Source organism: Vipera ursinii, assembly GCF_947247035.1.
Source record: "Vipera ursinii genome assembly, chromosome: 1".
In the NCBI taxonomy this organism is placed as follows: Eukaryota; Metazoa; Chordata; class Lepidosauria; order Squamata; family Viperidae; genus Vipera; species Vipera ursinii.
In genome coordinates, this window is record NC_139512.1 from 214353589 (window position 1) to 214373192 (window position 19604).

At 37.5% G+C, this 19604-nt stretch overlaps 1 protein-coding gene across 2 annotated transcripts in view; it reads left to right on the forward strand.

Annotated features, from left to right (window-relative positions):
• Window positions 1–19604, forward strand: part of NBAS (NBAS subunit of NRZ tethering complex) — a 175961-nt gene that overhangs the window by 16995 nt on the left and 139362 nt on the right. For both annotated transcript variants that reach the window (XM_083348576.1, XM_083348577.1), the window contains exons 7-14: window positions 236–369; window positions 1299–1432; window positions 1517–1615; window positions 7367–7511; window positions 8833–8898; window positions 10216–10344; window positions 13894–13957; window positions 15831–16024. In XM_083348576.1, coding sequence (XP_083204702.1) covers window positions 236–369; window positions 1299–1432; window positions 1517–1615; window positions 7367–7511; window positions 8833–8898; window positions 10216–10344; window positions 13894–13957; window positions 15831–16024 — 965 coding nt within the window. The remainder of the gene's footprint in view (window positions 1–235; window positions 370–1298; window positions 1433–1516; window positions 1616–7366; window positions 7512–8832; window positions 8899–10215; window positions 10345–13893; window positions 13958–15830; window positions 16025–19604) is intronic.

Genomic DNA, 19604 nt, shown 5'->3' on the forward strand with positions numbered 1-19604 from the left:
TCATGAGCCCGCTTCTACTCCATGGTTCAGAGAGTATCAAATCAACATCACACCGTCCTTCGATGCAGAGTAGCTATAAAACAAAGTAGTTATTTTTAGAATGGCTTTGCCCTAGGGAACATTGGAGTATGTATTCTGCTGTGCAACTGTTTAAAAGTTGTAGTTTGGGGAAAAAGAGATTTTTGTTAACCATTTGCAATTTGAGGTTTATCTATTTAACTTCTTTGCCACGCAGTCCCTAAAGATCCGAATCCCCAGTGGAGATGTGTTGCCTGGAGTCATGATTGCACTTTGCTTGCCTATGGTGAAAGCACGGGAACTGTTCGAGTATTTGACTTGGTTGGCAGTGAACTCTTCCTCATCCAGCCGGTATTTTCTTTTCCTTTACAAGCTTTACAAGTCCAATTGCCGTCCAGTAAAACCTTCTTAGCCCATTGCAGCTTTAACGTCTTAAGTTGAGAACTTGCATCGTTACATGCTTTCTGGCTCATTTGGTTGAATAGCTATTTTGCACGTGTGTTTGGTAATCTTGCATCCTTTGTTTTCAGATATTTGAACAAGGTATATTTAATTTTATTTATGTCAATAAGGCTGCTGGTATTGGCCTAAAATTGCTGCCGGTCTCTAAAATAATAATTCCAAACAGAATATCATTTAGCACCAGTTACTTTCATACTGGAAGACAGGCATGAATTTATTTATTATTTATGTCACCTTATTATTTGGCAAATAACTCAGTGTGGTGAACCTACCTAATCCTCATTCTTCCTCCCATTTTCCCCACAACGACAATTTTGTGAGGTGGCTTAGACTGAGAGAAAGTGAATGACCCAATGTCACCCAGCTGCCTTTCATGCCTAACGTAGAACTAGAACTCACAGTCTCCTGGTTTCTAGGCCAGCACCTTAATCACCATACCATACTGGTCAGAAATCACAATTGCTTCAATATAATTTTAAAGAATTGTAAATATGCTAACTAGAGTTTTCTAATAGGCCTGTTATCAAACACTGAAAAATACAGGAACAGATGGATTTTGAAAAAAGCATCTTAAGTGGAAGAATCACTTCTTTTTACTTTATTAAGGTGCTATTAATAAATGTTAATAATGCTACTTTGTTGACAGTAATAGTGAGGAATGCATATTCTCTATAAAACATTATGCTTGCATTTAATAATATACCATTGAGAGATTGATTTTTTTTTAAAGTTTGGTTTCAATTAGAAAATATTTTCTACTGTTTGAAACCCTTTTAACTGCTGAAAAAACCCTGTTTTTTAATTTTTATTTTAAATAGGACACTAGTTTCCCAGGAGACTTGACTTATGCCATTGCAGGATTGATCTTCCTGGAATACAAAGCCAGTGCTCAGTGGTCAGCTGAACTGTTAGTCATCAATTATCGTGGTGAGCTGAAAAGCTACCTGGTGAGGTAAATATAATTTAATGTCTCTACCAATAATTTATTGGAAATCCTATTTCATAAAATAAGTCCTGTATTTTTTTCCTGTTCTAGTGTTGGAACAAATCAGAGTTACCAAGAGAGCCATGTTTTCAACTTTAGCAAGCATTATATTAATGGAATAACTGGAGTACTTTATCATCCTGCACATCGGTAAGATTGAGTAATTTAAATATTTTAATGAAGTAGCCAGGGGCTCGATATCATTTAGTTGCCCACTCCTTCTGAAATGTTTGACTGCAGTGAGGTAATTAATAAGAACAGTCACTGGCACTTAGCAAACATTAGTAATAACATTTCATTTGGTTTTGGAAGGGTAACAGATGGTCTGTGTTGCGATATTCATCCTAAACTCCCTGGGATCTTCTGGAACTATTGCACCAGTGCAAGAGGATTTAAATAAAAGTTAGTATATGTCATGCATGAGTAATGAGGTGGCCAAGTAGTAAAGATGCTTGCCTCCCACTTGGAAGGTTGAGAGTTCAATCCTAAGTAGCAGCAGATATTTCTCTCCTAGGGTGCAAAGAAAAAAAAATCTGCTGTGAACTCCACATGGCCTCAGGAAGGGCATCCAGCCAGTAAACGCTCAGCATCATTTAGCCCCTTCGACTCTACCCCAAATTAAGGAATTAGATAGTCGTAAAAAGGGACCCTTTTTAGTGTATGGCAGGCATGCACAATTGTCAGCTTGCAAGGTAGTCCTGACACGAAGCACACCCAGAGGTACAGCTCTAACTCTTGATAATATTTTAAGCTTACATTAATAGATCTTGCAAAGGGACGCGGTGGCTCAGTGGGTTAGGACGCTGAGCTTGTCGATCAGAAGGTCGGCAGTTTGGCGGGTCGAATCCCGAGTGCTGCGTAGCAGAGTGAGCGCCTGTTACTCGTCCCAGCTTCTGCCAACCTAGCAGTTCAAAAGCATGTAAAAATGCAAGTAGAAAAATAGGGACCGCTCCGGTGGGAAGGTAACAGCGTTCCGTGCGCCTTTGGCGTCTAGTCATGCCGGCCACATGACCACGGAGATGTCCTCGGACAAGCGCTGGCTCTTCGGCTTTGAAACGGAGATGAGCACCGGCCCCTGGAGTCGGAAACGACTAGCACGCATGTGCGGGGGAACCTTTACCTTTACCTAATAGATCTTGCAGTTCTCCCCCTTCACCTTTTCAGTTTAAGAAACTAGGGAAGGTCCTTCTGAGATGTTTGCCATTTGTTGTGAAGTCTAAACTGCAATTTGTCTGACCATTGTCTAGCCCAGGGGTGTCAAACTGCCGGCCAGCACGCCAGATGCATCATAGCGAAACCACGCCCACCCCATTGCCGGCAATGGGGAAAAAAGTCGTGATACATCATGACACGTCACGTGACGTGGCGAGTTTGACACCACTGGTCTAGTCTGTAGCTTTTCTTCTGGTCTCCCAAGGTCATTGCCACATGCCATTACAACAATTTCCATTGGGTGAGGCAGCTGTGGCAAATTTTGCACAATTAAGTGAGGGCCAACAAAAGAGTCTGGTCTGGGATAAAGCAACAGAACATTATGAAGGCTATACAGGTAGTCCTCAACTTAGAATGGTTCATATAGTGGCTGTTGAAAGTTACGACAGCACTGAAAAAAGTGACAAATGACCGTTTCTCACACTTATGACCATTGTAGCATCCCTGTGGTCAAAATTTCTATGCTTGGCAACTGGTTCATATTTATGACCGTTACTATGTGCAGGAGTCATGAGATCAGCTTTTGTGAACTTCTGACAAGCAAAGTCAGTGGGGAGGCTAGATTCACTTAACTGTGCCACTAACTTAACAACTGCAATGATTCACTTAACAGCTGTGGCAAGAAAGGTCGTAAAATGGGGCAAAACTCACTTAACAAATATTTCACATAGCAACATGGGGCTTAATTGTGGTCGTACATCGAGGACTACCTTTATACCTTAGATAAACAAATTCTGTATGTATGCATTTATTTGCCTGCTGCTGTAGCCAGATAGTGAAGAAAATACCTCTAATGAAATAAAATTTGTTTGACCCAATTTGATCTTTCAATAAATACATTTCATATTGCATATCCTTTATAGGTCTCTGATGAGTAATTTGCTGAATCTAATAATTGAAAGTAAAGCTGAATCATGTGGAAGTAAGCTTCCAAACTAAGTTTTGCTGTAGATGATGACCTGTTTTTTAATCCAGAACATTTTTTTCCCCTCTAGAAATATTACCAGCCAATATTTTAACTCTCTTACCAAACCATTGAAAAATTATGTTGATTATTGGGAAGATTGTTGGCAAAAATCCACCCAGATTGTTGGGGGCAATTAAGCTGACTTTGTAATAATGCCGCTTGGGGTGTGTGTGAAAGCCTTAATAAGCAGGCATATACATAGAATGAAGGCTACTGCTAAGTTTGTAAGCCGCCCTGAGTCTTCGGAGAAGGGCGGGATATAAATGGAATTAAAATAAAAAATAAAAATATTGTGTCCCCTTTGCAATTTTATCCATAAAACAACCTGGAGCTTATATTGTGGCCTCATTACCAGTTGTCCACGACCACATGTGGCCTGTTGGGAGATTGCAGGTCAGCTACACCTGCTCTAATGAATTCTGTGATTTGTATTATTTAAAATTGGAGTGCAAATGATATTTCTTGTTTCTCTTCTTGTTGTGAATACTTTGAACGTTGCTGAAAATATTTATTTCTGGGTTCTTTTATCACTTTCCCTAGAGCAGGGGTAGGCAACCTTGGCTCTTTTATGACTCGTGGACTTCAACTCCCAGAATTCCTGAGCCAGCCATGCTGAGGGGAAAGGGAGAGTTTCCCAAGTTGAGCCATGCTGGCTCAGGAATTCTGGGAGTTGAAGTCCATGAGTCATAAGAGAGCCAAGGTTGCTTACCCCTGCCCTAAAGAATATGGTCTTGAGTTGTCATTGTTCTTCAAAATGTTACACATTTTTGAAAGGGAAGATGTTTACAAGTTTTAAAAGTTAGCCATCTGCTTTGTATTGCTGATTACAGGTAGTCCACGAATTACAGCAGTTCATTTAGTGGCCATTTGATGGCACTGGAAAAAGTGACCTGTGACCTTTGTTCACACCATTGCAGCAGCCCCAGGATCACGTGATCAAAATTCAGAGGCTTGGCAACTGGCTCATATTTATGATGGTTACAGTGTCCCGGTGTCATGTGATCACCTTTTACAAACTTCTGAGAAGCCAAGTCAGTGGGGAAGCCAGATTTGCTTAACAACTGCAGTGATTCATTTAGCAACTGTTACAACAAAGCTCGTAAAATGGGGCAAAGATCATTTAACAACAGAAATTTTGGGCTCATTTGGGGTTGTAAGTCAAGGACTCTCTCTATTGTCCTTTCATCTCTGACATACTCTTAACAAAATTGCCTCATTGTTTTTTGTTTTTTTTTACATCCCAGTTACCAATCTACAGTTTTTCTTAAATTCACATTTAGATTTAGGAATTCAAGCTCAAATAATCTGAGTTTGTTTTCTGAAGGACTTTGTATGACTAATGTCAGGAGTCTCTTTGCCCCTAAAATTTTAGTGCAGTGTCTCTCACTATAATTTTATTCTCCAAGTTCAGTAACAATTCTTCAATAAATTGTTACTCGTTTGACTTTATTCATGGGCTTAGTTTTTATTTTAAGATGTCATTGTCCAGTAATTTTAGGGCTGTGCAAAATATTCAGGAACAGTGCTTCACGAAGCACAAGTGACACGCTCCTCAATGTTTCAAAAGAGCGACAGGTAGACCTTGCCTAGTGACTGCCCGTTTGAAGTTAATGATGGTGCTGAAAAAATCACTTTGTGGCTGGTTCTTGCATTTCTAACCTTAGCAGTGTTCCCACAGTCATCCCCATTTGCATGCTTCATAATTGGCTTCTGATAAGCAGGGTCAGTGGAGAAGTGGGCAGTAAAATCACAATTCACAGTCACATGTTATTTCACTTAATGACCCTCAGTGACTCATTTAACAACCAAGTGGGAAGACACGATTGATCATGGTCATGTGATATTTCATTTAGCAATTACATTGCTTAGCAATTTAAATTTTCGGCCCCAATTATGATTGCTAAGTAAGGACTAATAATATATCCTGTGGAACAGAGGTCCCCAGCCTTTTGGGCACTAGGGACCGGTTACACGGAGAGAGGTTTTTCCACGGACTGGAGGGCGCGGTTTTGTGTGCTGCCTGCATCCTGCAGATGGCGCTTTGCTTGTTTGTGTGGACTGGTTGCTGGCGTGCTGCAGCCTGGTACTGGTCCACGGACTGGGGGTTGGAGACCCCTGCTCTGGAAGGTTGAAAACAGTTTCTTTGAAAGCCCTCTCTGCCTGTCTGAACATGCATAGCTGGCATTCCCCGAGCAGTATCCATGCATACAACTGGGGAAAACCTTTGAGGTAGTCAAATCAAATCTGTTGACCTTGTTGCTTAAGATGGACTGCTTCTCTTACACCGGCATGTTTTGCAAGATATCCTTTGGAATGCTTTGCACAACACTATTCCTTCCCCTTCCTCCTCCTCCTCCTCCTCCTCATTTTTATTCTGCCTTTTATATGTTTTTGGTCAACTCACAGTGGCAAACTTACCTAATACTCCTGCCTCCTATTTTCCCCATAACAACAACCCTGTGAGGTGAGATGGGCTGAAAGAGTGACTGGCCCAAAGTCATCCAGTCAGCTTTCATGCCTAAAACAAGACTAGCACTCACCATCTCCTGGTTTCTAACCCAGCATCTTTATCACGATGCAAAACTGGCTCTCTTCAGCGACTTTATAACTTATTGTCTATCTTTCATAAATGTTCCTGATTATTACTTCAGTGCATGGTTTATATCGTTCCCCAGAGTGTAATGGTTAATTTCCTTGCTTCTCATAAGGGAGAACTATTACATTTGTTACATTGCCCATTTTCTCCCCCTGCTCCCTGATAACTCTTAACTCATTTTCAGTGTAATTCAAATATTTCTGTGGTTGATCTCCTTCCCCTGAGCTTTCTTTCAATTGCAATTGTGTGCATGTAGGAGTTCAGATCATTTCTGACTTGGTGAGCAGAGAAATATGATGCCATCTCTCTTAAATGGTTGCTTCTGTTTTGCATTTTGTCAGCTCTGTGAAGAATTGTTTAAAATTTTAAACTTGTGCTGTGGTCCTTTTTTTGGCTAATAAAATGTCTTGGGTATAAGAGGAATGGTTAGATAAACAGTAAAGAAAGCATTAATTATTTTTAAAATAAAATCATGGTTACCAATAAATTGCCAGCAAATCTAAAAGCAGAATTGAATAAAATCTCTTGCCTGTTGGAAAATTAATAAAGAATTTAAATAGACAATTCTTTTTGCAGGGATGATTTTATTTATTTTTATTACTCCGTACTTGATAACTAGCCAATGAAGTAAATTACAGTTATAAGCATTATTCATGACAAAATGTGCTGTTGTTCATCTACCACTAGGTGGTAATATTTTACCTTTTGCAAAACCCGAAAGGTTAAAACATTTTTTTCAATCTTTTATTTGGGTAAATGATGCCGTATCTCCTCACTACATATTTTTAATTTACAATGAGTTCTAAAAAAATTGAAACACATAATTACTTAGGAAATTAGCTTGCTAGATTAATTACAATCTCAAACACTTAGTGGTAAATAGAGCTGAATTCAGGGAGACTTAGTTCTTGATTTTCTTTCTCTCTAAGTAATAGTTTTAAATAGGAACTGTGAATTGGGATTTGGGATTTGTTATGCCCAGGTGGCAGAACGATATAAATAATGGTTTTAAAGGCTAAAATCAGTAATCATTAAATTATGACGGTTGAAAATAGTTTTTGCCATGGCACAAATTTAAGGAACTGGAGGATGCCAAACTAAATTGTGTGTCATCTTTTTGTGATAGAGTCTTGATTATTGGTGGCTATGAAGTGGATGATGATGGAGCCGGAATGTCTAAAGCAAGTAGTTGTGGTTTGTCAGTATGGAGAGTTCTTTCTGGATCACCCTATTATAAGCAGGTTACTAGTTATGAAGACGATGTTGGGATCGTAAGTATAAATAAAGTGTATTGCACTATTTACATTTATTTTCTGTCATTTGATCTCCCATCAAAAGCACTGGAGTAAAATCCCCAAAATTCATGAATAGGCAGATCCTACATTTGAGATTACAGTAAGCCATAAAAAATGGGTAGTGTTCCCTAGAGAACCGACAATTCACTTTCTTAAGTAATTATTCAGAGGTTGTTACTATATAATATTCATATCCCTAAATTTTAGGTAGACTTTGCTATAGTTGGGTACTCAGATGGAGAAGACGTGATCATCATCATCTAAGTATATTTACGCTGACTATTAAATTTTAGAGAAAGAATGGGCAACATTTTTAGTCATGAGCTACATTTAAGCTCTTTTTCTATTGATGTATTAAGTCCAGCAGACATCAAATACAACTCTTTTCAATACTGGGGCATTTGAGAGGTTTATTTTATAAAAAGACAAAATCATACTGTCCAAATTTATCAATTTATCGAGTCAAGATCCAAGTTCATTATGTAATGTGCAATTGGATATGCAAATTCAAGCACTGGGTAGTGTTGAATTTCCCACCATGCCACCAAATTCATTTTTCTATCAATCACTGCCAACTCCAGTCCCATTAAGTTCTGCTACCTTCTGTATTATTGAATGATTTATTATTGAACTATGTAAGTATCTTTTTTTCACCAAATCTTTGGGAAAAATACCCTAAGTTTTGGGGTCCTTGTAGTAGTTAGCAGGTTTTAAAATAATCAAATTGGGTGGTTTTGGGGCAAAACAGCTCTTATTTTGCAGACTGTTTACAAGGGTTACAAATTAAGGAGAGTTCAGTTTATTGGCTTTACAAAAGTAACTAAAGGATTAAATCTGGTTACATTAAAGTGTTAAGTGTGTTAAATATGCCATCATGATGTATATTTGAAATAGCCATCTGAAACCCTCTGTTAATATACAGTTAATATTAGCTGTCTCATTTCTTCAGATGTTTTTGATTTTACATTCGTCAGGGCCAGCCATTATAGTTAACAGAAAGATTGGAGGAATGGTAGACCTAAATATCTTCAGAGCATCATGTTTCCTATATATATTGCAAAAACAGCATAGTGAGAAGTCAATCCATATTTTTTTCTAATTATTGACTGAATCTAAAATATTCTAGGAAAGGTTACAGTTTGAGTGCTTGGAATCCCTATTGGTGTAATTTATATTTTTAAGGAAGTTTCCAAAGTCTACATATGTATTTTATGTATATTTTATTTCAGCTTCATTCCTTTTGCTCTTAGCATATGATGGAAAGAAAGTGAATTTAATACAAGTTTGTTTTTAACAGGTGAAAAAAAGTTCATTGTTTAAGATCTTTCATCTTTCATTTAACAACAGGCAAGGAAGGGAAAAGGTAATGGAGAATATACAAGAATTGTTGATTATTAGGATTCCTGTGCTTTTAAGGAAGGTACAGGTAGTCCTCAACCTATGACCACAATTGACTCAAAATTTCTGCTGCTAAGCAAGACAGTTGTTAACTGAATATTGCTCTATTATATTTATTTTATTTATTTATTTTAATTCCATTTATATCCCGCCCTTCTCCGAAGACTCAGGGCGGCTTACAAGCTTAGCAGTAGCCTTCATTCTATGTATATGCCTGCTTGTTAGGGCTTTCACACACACCCCAAGCGGCATTATTACAAAGTCAGCTTAATTGCCCCCAACAATCTGGGTCCTCATTTTACCTACCTCGGAAGGATGGAAGGCTGAGTCAACCTTGAGCCTGGTGGGACTCGAACCTGCACTAATTGCAGGCAGCTGGTGTTACTTAAGGAGGCATTAGCCCACTGCTCCACCAAGGCTCTTGAAGGTCTCTATGACCTTTCTTGGCACAGTTGTTATGCAAATCACTGTACTAGTTAATAATGCGGTTGTTAAGTGAATCTTGCTTCCCCATTGACTTTGCTTGTCAGGTGATCATGTGATCCCAGGACTCTGCAACCGTCATAAATACGAGTCAGTTGCCAAGTGTCTGAATTTTGATCACGTGACTGTGGGGATGCTGCAATTATGACAAGTGTGAAAGATGGTCATAAGTCATTTTCTTCAGTGTCGTTGTAATTTTGAACGGTCACTAAAGGAAATGTTTTAAGTTGAGGATTACCTGTACATTGTTGGATATACTTTTCGTTCTGATTGCCCTCTGGCTGTTCAAAAACAATATAATGGTGATAAAAGTGGCTTAAATGATTACAGCTGAAATTAATCATTTTGGGGGTCCTTGAGTGTAAGGAAAACTCTAAATACTGTTTCAGATTTGTGTAGATTTAATGGAAACTATTCATCATCCTGCAGCTTATGAATATGAATCATATCCAGCTTCAGGGCTGAACATTTGGATGTGATGAAAGTTATACACAAGGGTGTCATAAGAATAATGGCCTTTAATGGTAATTTTAATTGGAAGTTTTCAGGTTTTGCTTGGACTTTCTGTGGACGTATGGTACACTGAACTCAGTATTTCTTGCTTCCCAGTAGACATGCCTAGGAGTATGTCGCTATTGACACGTAGTCATGAACAACCATTTCAGATTTTATACTCTGGAATCTCTTGAATGAGAAATATATCTACTTTGGAAGTGGCAGAAAATGTGAATTGTGAGGTTAATGTTTCTCCTAATTTTCTTCTTTGTGTTTTCACCATTTACTGAAATGATGGTGATAGGACGGTGTCTTCAAAATGAGACTTTCTCCAGACAACACTCGTCTAGCAGTTATACATTTCTCTGGAAGGCTGACTATATGGAGCATTCCTTCTCTGAAACAACTAAGAGAATGGGAACAAGGTGACCAGGTACATATGGCCATACCCTGTGACATGCATGGTTTTTCTTCTTGGGGAGAAGGGAGGTTTGATGGGGGAAGGAGATAGCTAGAATGAAATGACCTTTTAAAGTTACTTTATAGGTTCAGTATTGAACAAAAAGTTTCGTTAGAACTGATATCTATACAGAAACAGAGACAGATGAAAGTAAACTAATTGGGCTTGGCTACTTTAACTGTGAGTTCCTTTGAATTTGGTAGGATTTGCTTACACTATAGGAGAAATAGATGACCTAGTACACAGGTCTGCAACCCGCGGCTCCGGAGCCACATGCGGCTCTTTCAGCCGTCTCCTGCGGCTCCCAGTCCTCTGCCATGTGCAGTCCAAAAAAACAAAAAACGTGGGACTAAAAAAGTTCAACCAATCAATTCAAATATGCAGGGTAGGTGCATATCTCGCCTTGGCTCCACTCTTCAGTCAAACCCTGTTCTGTGCATGCGCGCATGTACGCGCATGCGCACACATTTTTTGGGGCTCCCAGTTTTTGCTTTTGTGAGGGAACCGGTTCCGAGTGGCTCTTTCACTGTTTCAGGTTGCTGACCCCTGACCTAGTATTTTTCCAGATCGTCCCAAAGGTGCTTTTTCACGAGGCAACTGGACTTCCTTGTTTTTCTTTGAAGACATTTCACTTCTCATCCAAGAAGCTTCTCCACCTCTGACTGGATGGTGGGGAATGGAAGGATATATATTCCTTGCAGTCAGCTGGTCATTTGCATTCTTTTAGAGAGTTGTTGATGCCACTTGGAGGTTTAGCTGTGTCATCAGCTGTTCTTGGAACAGTTGAAAGGACTGTGTTGTAGATAGATGATCTCATATCCTTCCCCCTCTGTTGAGAGAGGGCTGTTCAGTGTTGACATAAATGGCCTCTTTGACCCTTCTTTCAAACCGGCGGTCCTCTCTGTCCAATGTGGACTTCGCTGTCTTTGAAAGAGTGGCCTTTGTCTTTTAAATGCAAATGGACTGCCGAATCTTGTCCTGATGGGTTTGTTCTCCTATGTATTCTTCCAGATACTTTGTGCTTCCATTTTATTAGACCCTAGGGGCCTAATCACTAGTTGGGAATTATATGAGTTTTGACCCTAAACATCTGGAAAAATCAGGTTGTCTGTTTGCACTATATAGGTTGATTAATGAAACAATTATTTTTTTAGAATGACACCAGTACAGTTTGAGGGAGAAGTATCTTTATGCATTTACCTGCAGCACTTAAAAAGTTTTGTTTCCTATTTGCATATTATAATTTCTGGAGATTAATAATAATTTAAAAATATGGCCCAGCTTATCATCCTACCTATCCAGCTTTGCTTAAGCCTCATTTATGTCGTAATAACAAAGTTAATATATAGAAAATTGAACTCTAATATAGAATCTGGAAAGATGCTATAGAGGCACAAATCACCTTTCTTTTTTCAGTATGGAGTTAGCCTACTTTAGCCTAACAGAAAAATCTATGAAGGGATAATGTATCCATACAATTCTGCATTTAGCACTGCAGTCATTTGGCAGTTTCTGAGCTTAATGCTCTATTTGAAGGGATAATAGACAGTACATTCTTTATAGAATGAAAACTTAATATTTGCAAATCCTTATTTGCAGCCCTAGTGTTGAAGCAAAGACATGGCACGTTGCAGACCATTGTAGAATAAAGAAAATAAGCTTTAAGTAAACCAGGTCTAGATAACTGTTTGAAAGGTATGCAGTAATTTTTACATAAGGCTTGGAAAAGAGAAGGAAGAAATACTATGGCTATCAGTCACCTTAATCTATTCAAAGTTGGTGCTTTCAACATCCTGTTTTTAATGAAGATGTAGGACAATATAGTCTGCCTGCCTTGTCTAAAGATGAAGAAATAAAGAATAGGTTTGAGTGTTGAGCGGTGAGGTAGTCAAAACAGAAATAGACAGGTGAATAGTAGTCTGATAGTAATGTTGTTGTAAAATAATGTGCTTAGAAGGACACTTATTTATTTGAAAACTGAATAAACAATTTTAGATGATGATAATGATACTGTTATCTTGTCTTTTTTATCAACTCAAGGCAACAAATATACCTAAAATTCTCATTTTTAATTAAAATTAAATATGTTGGCCACATATAAAAGTCAAAGTAGTTTAGGGTATTTATTCCCCATCCCACCAATAATTAGAAAATGAAGTTTCCTTAATAAAGGAATTAACCTGGAAGTGTTAGTTTCACTCCAGCTAAAATCTGTTTAATTTTTTTTTCAACTGTGGTACACTAGAATCCTTTGAAGAATGCATAATCACTAGCAACACTGCAGGCATGATATAGCTAAACCTCTTCATAAATTGAGAAGTGCCAAATTTAAAGAATATAATTTAATAGCACTTTAATCTCCTTGACCCTTAACTTCATACCAAGAATTTGTTCACCAAAATAATATCTAATCAGTAAGATGGACATGTCCATATAATTATATGTGCACTAAATTTCCTTCAAATGGGTCATATCTCCAGCACAGAGGAAATAATGGCCAACCTTATAAAAGTATTATTTAAAGGGGCCAATAAACCTGAAAAAAACTTTTTTTTGTTGAATTGACCAATTTTTTTAAAATGTGTGTTTAAAACCTGAAAGTTCTTATACCTTTTTCCTTTTTTAATATATTATTCTTGTTTTGGTAAAAATTATCATAGCTCCACAGCAATCTTGCCAGAGGAACTTGGGAATATAGCATCTATAGTTATATTATGAAACCAAATCAATCTCCCAAGTTCAAATATTATTTATGAAGACCAGCTGTACAAGCTAGAAAAAGATGTAGCTACTTTAAGGTGTTCTAAGGTATTTGTCATGCTTGCACATACAAGTTATGAACCACATTATGCCTTATCCACCTATAATGCAGAGAACAGACATTGATCCTTACCAGCAATTCAAAAGTTTCATTTGCACTGCTTGATCAGCAAGACTTTCCAGGCCTCATCCAATTCATCACCTCCAACTAATCTCTGTAGCATTTGTGTAAGAGCCACCTTCTTTTCTACCTTAAATAATGTGCTCTTCCTGATGACTATTCCAGTGCACGCTCTCCAACCACATTTTAATATTGAGACTGGAGTATTTATTGGGGGAGGAAGAGGGAGAACAATAGTTTTTTGGGGGGAAGGGTTAACAAAGGGAAAATATAAGACTCAGGTTTGGTCGTCATCTTGCCAAAGGAAACAAGATAACGGAAACTTAACCAACCGTTGATGAAAGAGGTCATCAGTCAGTGGGATTCAAGTGTCTTCAACTAACCATGGTTAAAGTTAAGCCTGGGTTTAATATAATTTTTGAATGTGTCTACAATAGAGGCTTTTCCCATCTTATCCAGTCATGTATTGCTCTGAGGTTTTTTCACTTCATCATGTAACAGTGATATGACAGAATTTATCGAAACATTTACTTTTCTTTCTTCCCCCTAAGAATTACTTTAGTACAAGAAAATACTCTCTAAAGAGAGAGATACCCTGAAATACTTAATTAGAAAGAAAACTTTTATTCTTCTCCTTTTAGCCAGGATATGATGAAATCAAACTAGAGTGGAAACTGTCTCTGGAAAAGCGGAAGAAAATTAAAGGTTGGTATTCAAATCTTAATATTGTGTTTGACAGAGTGGGATTTTCTTAAACCAGGGGTAGGCAACCTTGGCTCTTTTATGACTCAGGAATTAGCTGGCTCAGGAATTCTGGGAGTTGAAATCCACGAGTCATAAAAGAGCCATGGTTGCCTACCATTGTCTTAAACCAATGTCTTTAATGAATCTATTTATAGAATATAAATTGTGGCATAATATGTTGTTTTCTACAGTAATTTAAATGATACATGTTATGATTACTTTCTACATGCATACTTTTAAGCTGTAATAGCTGTAATGGATTACCAGATTCAGGGAGGGCATGTCTCTGAGCACACTTGCTGGGGATCCCCAATTGGGAAAAATCTGTTTCTTCATGTTTGTCCTGTGAGTTTCTCCCAGGCATAGCACTGCATAAACAAGGATGCTGAAGTAGGTCAACTTTTTTCATCTGATTCAGAATGGATCTTCTTATGTTCTTTTCCATTTTGATATTCCCTTCTTTCTACATTTGTTCCCAAATAAGCATATTTTAAGCCACAGGAATGGCTGCAGATAGTTTACTGCCAATATTTGCCATTAAAATTGTGCTTCTGATGGTTTTCAAATTGTTTTTGTTGCAGTGTTAGGGTTGAAGCAAGTGGATGTAGGTAAAAATGGTGCAGTATTACTGCAGTCCTTTTTTAAGAGATCTCTGGGATTTGGGTCCAGCTATAATAAATCATCCTTACTTTTATTGTGTGTGCCTGAATTAAAATATGCATTGTCTTAAATATTACAGCTGAGCAAAAGAAAATTAGGCAATTTTCCTAAATATTTTAAAAGGAACAATGTGAAGTAATGTAATTGTGCATTTTCATAAATGTCCAGAAAAGAGCATGGATATTATCTCATATTATTTCAGCTTGTCGATGGTAATTACAGTTTCAGCTGATTCCATTTGCCATTTATATATATATATATATGGGACAGCATGGCCCCATTTCTGAACATTTTTAAAAATTCTATTCTGCTTTGTATGAATAGATGTTCCATACTACTTAGCTGCATTCTTTTAAAAGGGTTCTTTAACATTTACTATTTGAGAAAATGTATACTTGTATAGTCACCCATGTTAAATACATAACTTTGGATAGCTTGCGAGACATGAAAAAATAATCAAAATGCAATGATCTCACCCAGTAGTTTTAGGTAGATATTCAGTAGAAGTGTGGAGAGATTTGAGCCCTGAGGTACCTCTTATAAGAGGGCCCTAGAGCTTGACCTCCCCCCACCCCACCAATGCCAATTGAAATCGGCCCTGGAGAAAGGAGGAGAACCACTGAAACACAGTTTCCTTTCTTCCTGCCCTGATGCCTATTGGTGGTTTTAAAGATTGCTGAGAGATCTAGGAGGACAAAGACAGATGCCTCGCTACTGTCTTGTGGAGAGCATTCACAAGCATAACTAATGCTGTACCTGGCTTGAATCTGAACTAGAAAAGGCCCAGATACAATCAGCTTCCTCAAACGCCTTTTTAGCTACATACCTAGCTTCTAGCACCTTCTTTACAACCTGCCCTAAAAGGGGAAAGGTGGAACCTGACTGAAAATTGTCCAGTATTGTTGGACTGGAGAATGTTCTTTATTTAAGGAAGCTACTTATGGAAAATTTCTTATTTAGGGAACGTGCATTTAATGCAAGGCTTAATTTAAATACTTCCATTAGAATGAGGAGAGGTTGGTCCTCTGTGCTTTGTTGATATTTGGCTAGTAAAATGATGCTCTGTTTTATTAAGTAATTGAATTGCTTAATTAAGCAATTAGGTAATTGCTCTGTTTAAATGCTTGAAAAGTTAATTTTTCTTTCTCTATCTCTGTCTTCTTCCACCCCCCAGACAAAGAATCTTTTTATCCACTGATAGATATAAACTGGTGGGGGGAGAATTCTGTCATTTTGGCTCGCTGTTCAGGTGCTCTGACAGTGTCATCAGTGAAGAACTTGAAAAACCTGTTGGGGAAATCCTGTGAATGGTTTGAAAGCTCCCCTCAGGTCACATCGGCTCATGATGGAGGATTTCTATGTTTGGAGGTAGGAAGAATTTGCAAAACCAAAGAAGGTTGTTAATTGTACATGTACGACATATCTTCTTGCAAAAATCTTCTTATGTCTTTTAAAATGAGATTTAAAAAGATTTCCTTTATTAGAATAAAACAGAATATATTTGGGAGAAGATCTGTTTCCCTGTCATAAAGATCTTAGAGTTTCTTCCCCACATAGGGATTCTGTGATGTGCATTGTCCCTTGCTCTCTCATGCCCACCAGCAGGAGGTTAAAATGTTCTCTTCCCATGCCCTAAGATGTAATTAAGGTTGTCTGCGGTTCTTTTGAGATAAGCCAGTGTTATAATTTTGCAGTGTGATCATTGAAGATGAAAGTAAAAGCTTTAAATTTTTGTGTGTGCTTGCACAATGAAATGATAGCATACAGTTTTGAGGTTTGATCTGATAGGTTTTCATTACAATATTCATTTTGTATTTTGGTAATATCTTAATTAGATCAATTAATAACACAGTAACATGCAAGCTTTTAAGTGTTGTAGAATGCTTCATCAAGCGTAGAGGGAAAATTAAAGAAAATAGAAAAGAAAATGATATTAAAGGGATGAAATTTGCATCCTTCAGATGCACTTCATTGCAGATCTCAAATTAGGAATTGTTAGGTGCTCTGATGAATAATCCTAGAGTAGTTGGAATGAAGTAACAATTATTTCCATTTTTGAATATCTATCGGTCAAAACATTCTCTATTTTAGTTGAAACACATTCTATGTTTAGTAGAAAACAGGTATGAAAAGAGTCTAGCTTTTACATGCCAAGGTTGGATGTAATTTTAGAGGTTGTGCTAAATGTAAATAAAAGTCAAAGAAAGCCAGATTTGGAAGTTTAATAGCAATAGCAATTGCATTTAGACTTACATACCACTTCACAGTGCTTTACAGCCCTCTCTAAGTGGTGTTCACAGAGTCAGCATATTGCCCCCAACAATCTGGGTTTTCATTTTACCGACCTTGGAAGGATGGAAGGCCGAGTCAACCCTGGACTGGTGAGACTCGAACTGCCAAACTGGCAGCCAGGAGTGAGCAGAGGTAGCCTGCAGTACTGCATTCTAACCAATACACACCATCAGGGCAAGGTAGTAGATTTGTTGTTGTTGTTAGTTGCGAAGTCGTGTCCGACCCATCGCGACCCTATGGACAATGTTCCTCCAGGCCTTCCTGTCCTCTACCATCTTCTGGAGTCCTTTTAAGCTCACGCCTACTGCTTCAGTGAAGGTAGTAGATAGATAGTACTAAATAAATCTGGGACTTTGGTTTCTGGGGCTATATCTTCTCCAGCTCTTAAGTAAAGTAGCTAATTTGGTTTTGGTTGAATTGTTTTACCTGTTTGTGAACACAATGGATTAATCTTCAAATGTCATGGATCATTTGCCACTTTTTAGAGAGAAAAAGAAGACTAAAACTCAGGTAAATGAAGGAGATCATCCCTGTAATACTCAAGAATGTACAGAAATGTAGTCATGTTCATTTTTAATAGGGAGGTTAAATCCAAAGTCAACACTGTTTACTGTCTTTATTAATCATGAATATTTTAAGACTTATTTTTAATGAGTACGGTACTTTCCATTTAAAAAAAAACCCTGACATATCTTGCAAGCTGCGGCCATAAAATTACAGTGTTTTCTTCAAATAATCCTAAGGAAATGTACTTGCACACAAAGGTGCCAATAATAAGCACCCGTATAATGAGATATTTCTCATACTTACAACTTTATGATAAAACATGTCTAAATAGGGGGTAAATAAAACTGCTAAACTTTTTATCTTCATTCTTGTGGTAGTCTCTCTACTAGAGTTCCCTTGTGATTAAATGTCATCATTTTATGCTGCCTATATTCAAGTAGTCCTATCTATAACTCTGGTAAATCTTCTTTGGAGTTTTTCACTCCTCTTTGTGCAAGATTCTCATAGCTGTTTGCATGTGTTTTGAGGCCTGGTCTTTTAGAGACGGATTTTTTTTGTTCCTTTTTTTACTCTTTTATTTCAATGTCTTCTGCTTCTTTTTGTGTTGATAATATTACTTTCTCTCTTTTTGTCAGTTGTCAGCTTTATACTTTTTCTTCAGATGTTATCACTGTCGAAGATTTTTTTTATTTTCTGTTGTGAAATAATGCAAACCAAGTTTTCATTGTATTCATTCTGCCTTTATTTCATTCTTTGAGTATAATCCACTGGATCTACACTATGCATTTTTAGACTATGGCTTATATTTAGCCATCTGGGACTAAGGTATTTTGAGTTCATTATGGTTTATTTCTGAGTAGACATAATAGAGGATTATATTGTTAACCTTCTCTTTCCTAACTTAACTTTCTTCTTTCCTTTGGCATTTTGCCTTGTTTCACATCCTCCTCTGTCTCCTGCTTACTGTTATGTTCAAATTCTTTATATTATTTTTCAGGTCATTTTATCATTACAGGTAGTGACTTATGGCTACAATTGAGCCCAAAATTTATGTTGCTAGATGAGACAGTTGTTAAGTGAATTGTGCCCCATTTTGTGACCTTTTTTGCTACAGATCTTAAGTGAATCATTTCAGCTGTTAAATTAGTAACGCAGTTGAGTTACACAGTGAATCTGGCTTCCCACTGACTTTGCTTGTCAAAAGATTGCAAAAGGTGATCAAATCATCCCCAGACACTGCAACCGTCATAAATATGAGTTAGTTGCCAAGCGTCCAAATTTTGATCAGTTGTTAAGTTAGTAACACTGCTGCTAAGTAAAGCAGGTTTCCCCATTGACTTTGCTTGTCAGAAGATCAGAAAAGGGGATCATATGACCCGGGGACACTGCAACCGTCATAAATATGAGTTAGTTGCCAAGCGTCCAAATTTTGATCATGTGACACCATGGGGATGCCACAACGGTCATAAGTGTGAAAGATGGTCAAAAGTCACTTTTTTCAGCGATATTGTAACTTGGAGGAGTCACTAAATGAACTGTTGTAAGTCGAGGACTACCTGTATTAGTCCACATCTGCTTTCATTTACTTCAGCTTTAGGTTTAACCAGGTGTTGGCTAATTATTTTAGTGCTCTCCTTATGTGTGGATATACATGCACATCTGTTTGTATGGGTATATTTACAGTGGGTAGTCCTAATTACTTTACCTTTTTCTTTCTTCAGAAGTAAAGTAGTTAATAGCCATGATCACAGGTAGAACCATATAGCTTTACACTGGAGAGACTCTTTCGAAATAATTTGTAATATTCAGTAGGCACAATTGCTAATGCAATAGTATGCTGCAGAGTGACAAAATAGAGTAGAGTAGAGTAGAATAGAACAGAACAGAACAGAACAGAACAGAACAGAATAGAATAGAATCTTTATTCTCACTTTAAATGTACACTAATCAGCATACTTTAAAATAAAATTTTGTAGCATTCAGCTGTCAAAAAATACCATTATGCATATTTCCACATACACACTCATATATGACACAGAGAAACATCACATCTAGTTTGAATGTGTACATATACATGGCAAAAAAAAAGAGAATCCTGCGAATTTACAAGATAGATGGCATAAGGAACAAAGCTGTTACAGAATCTAGT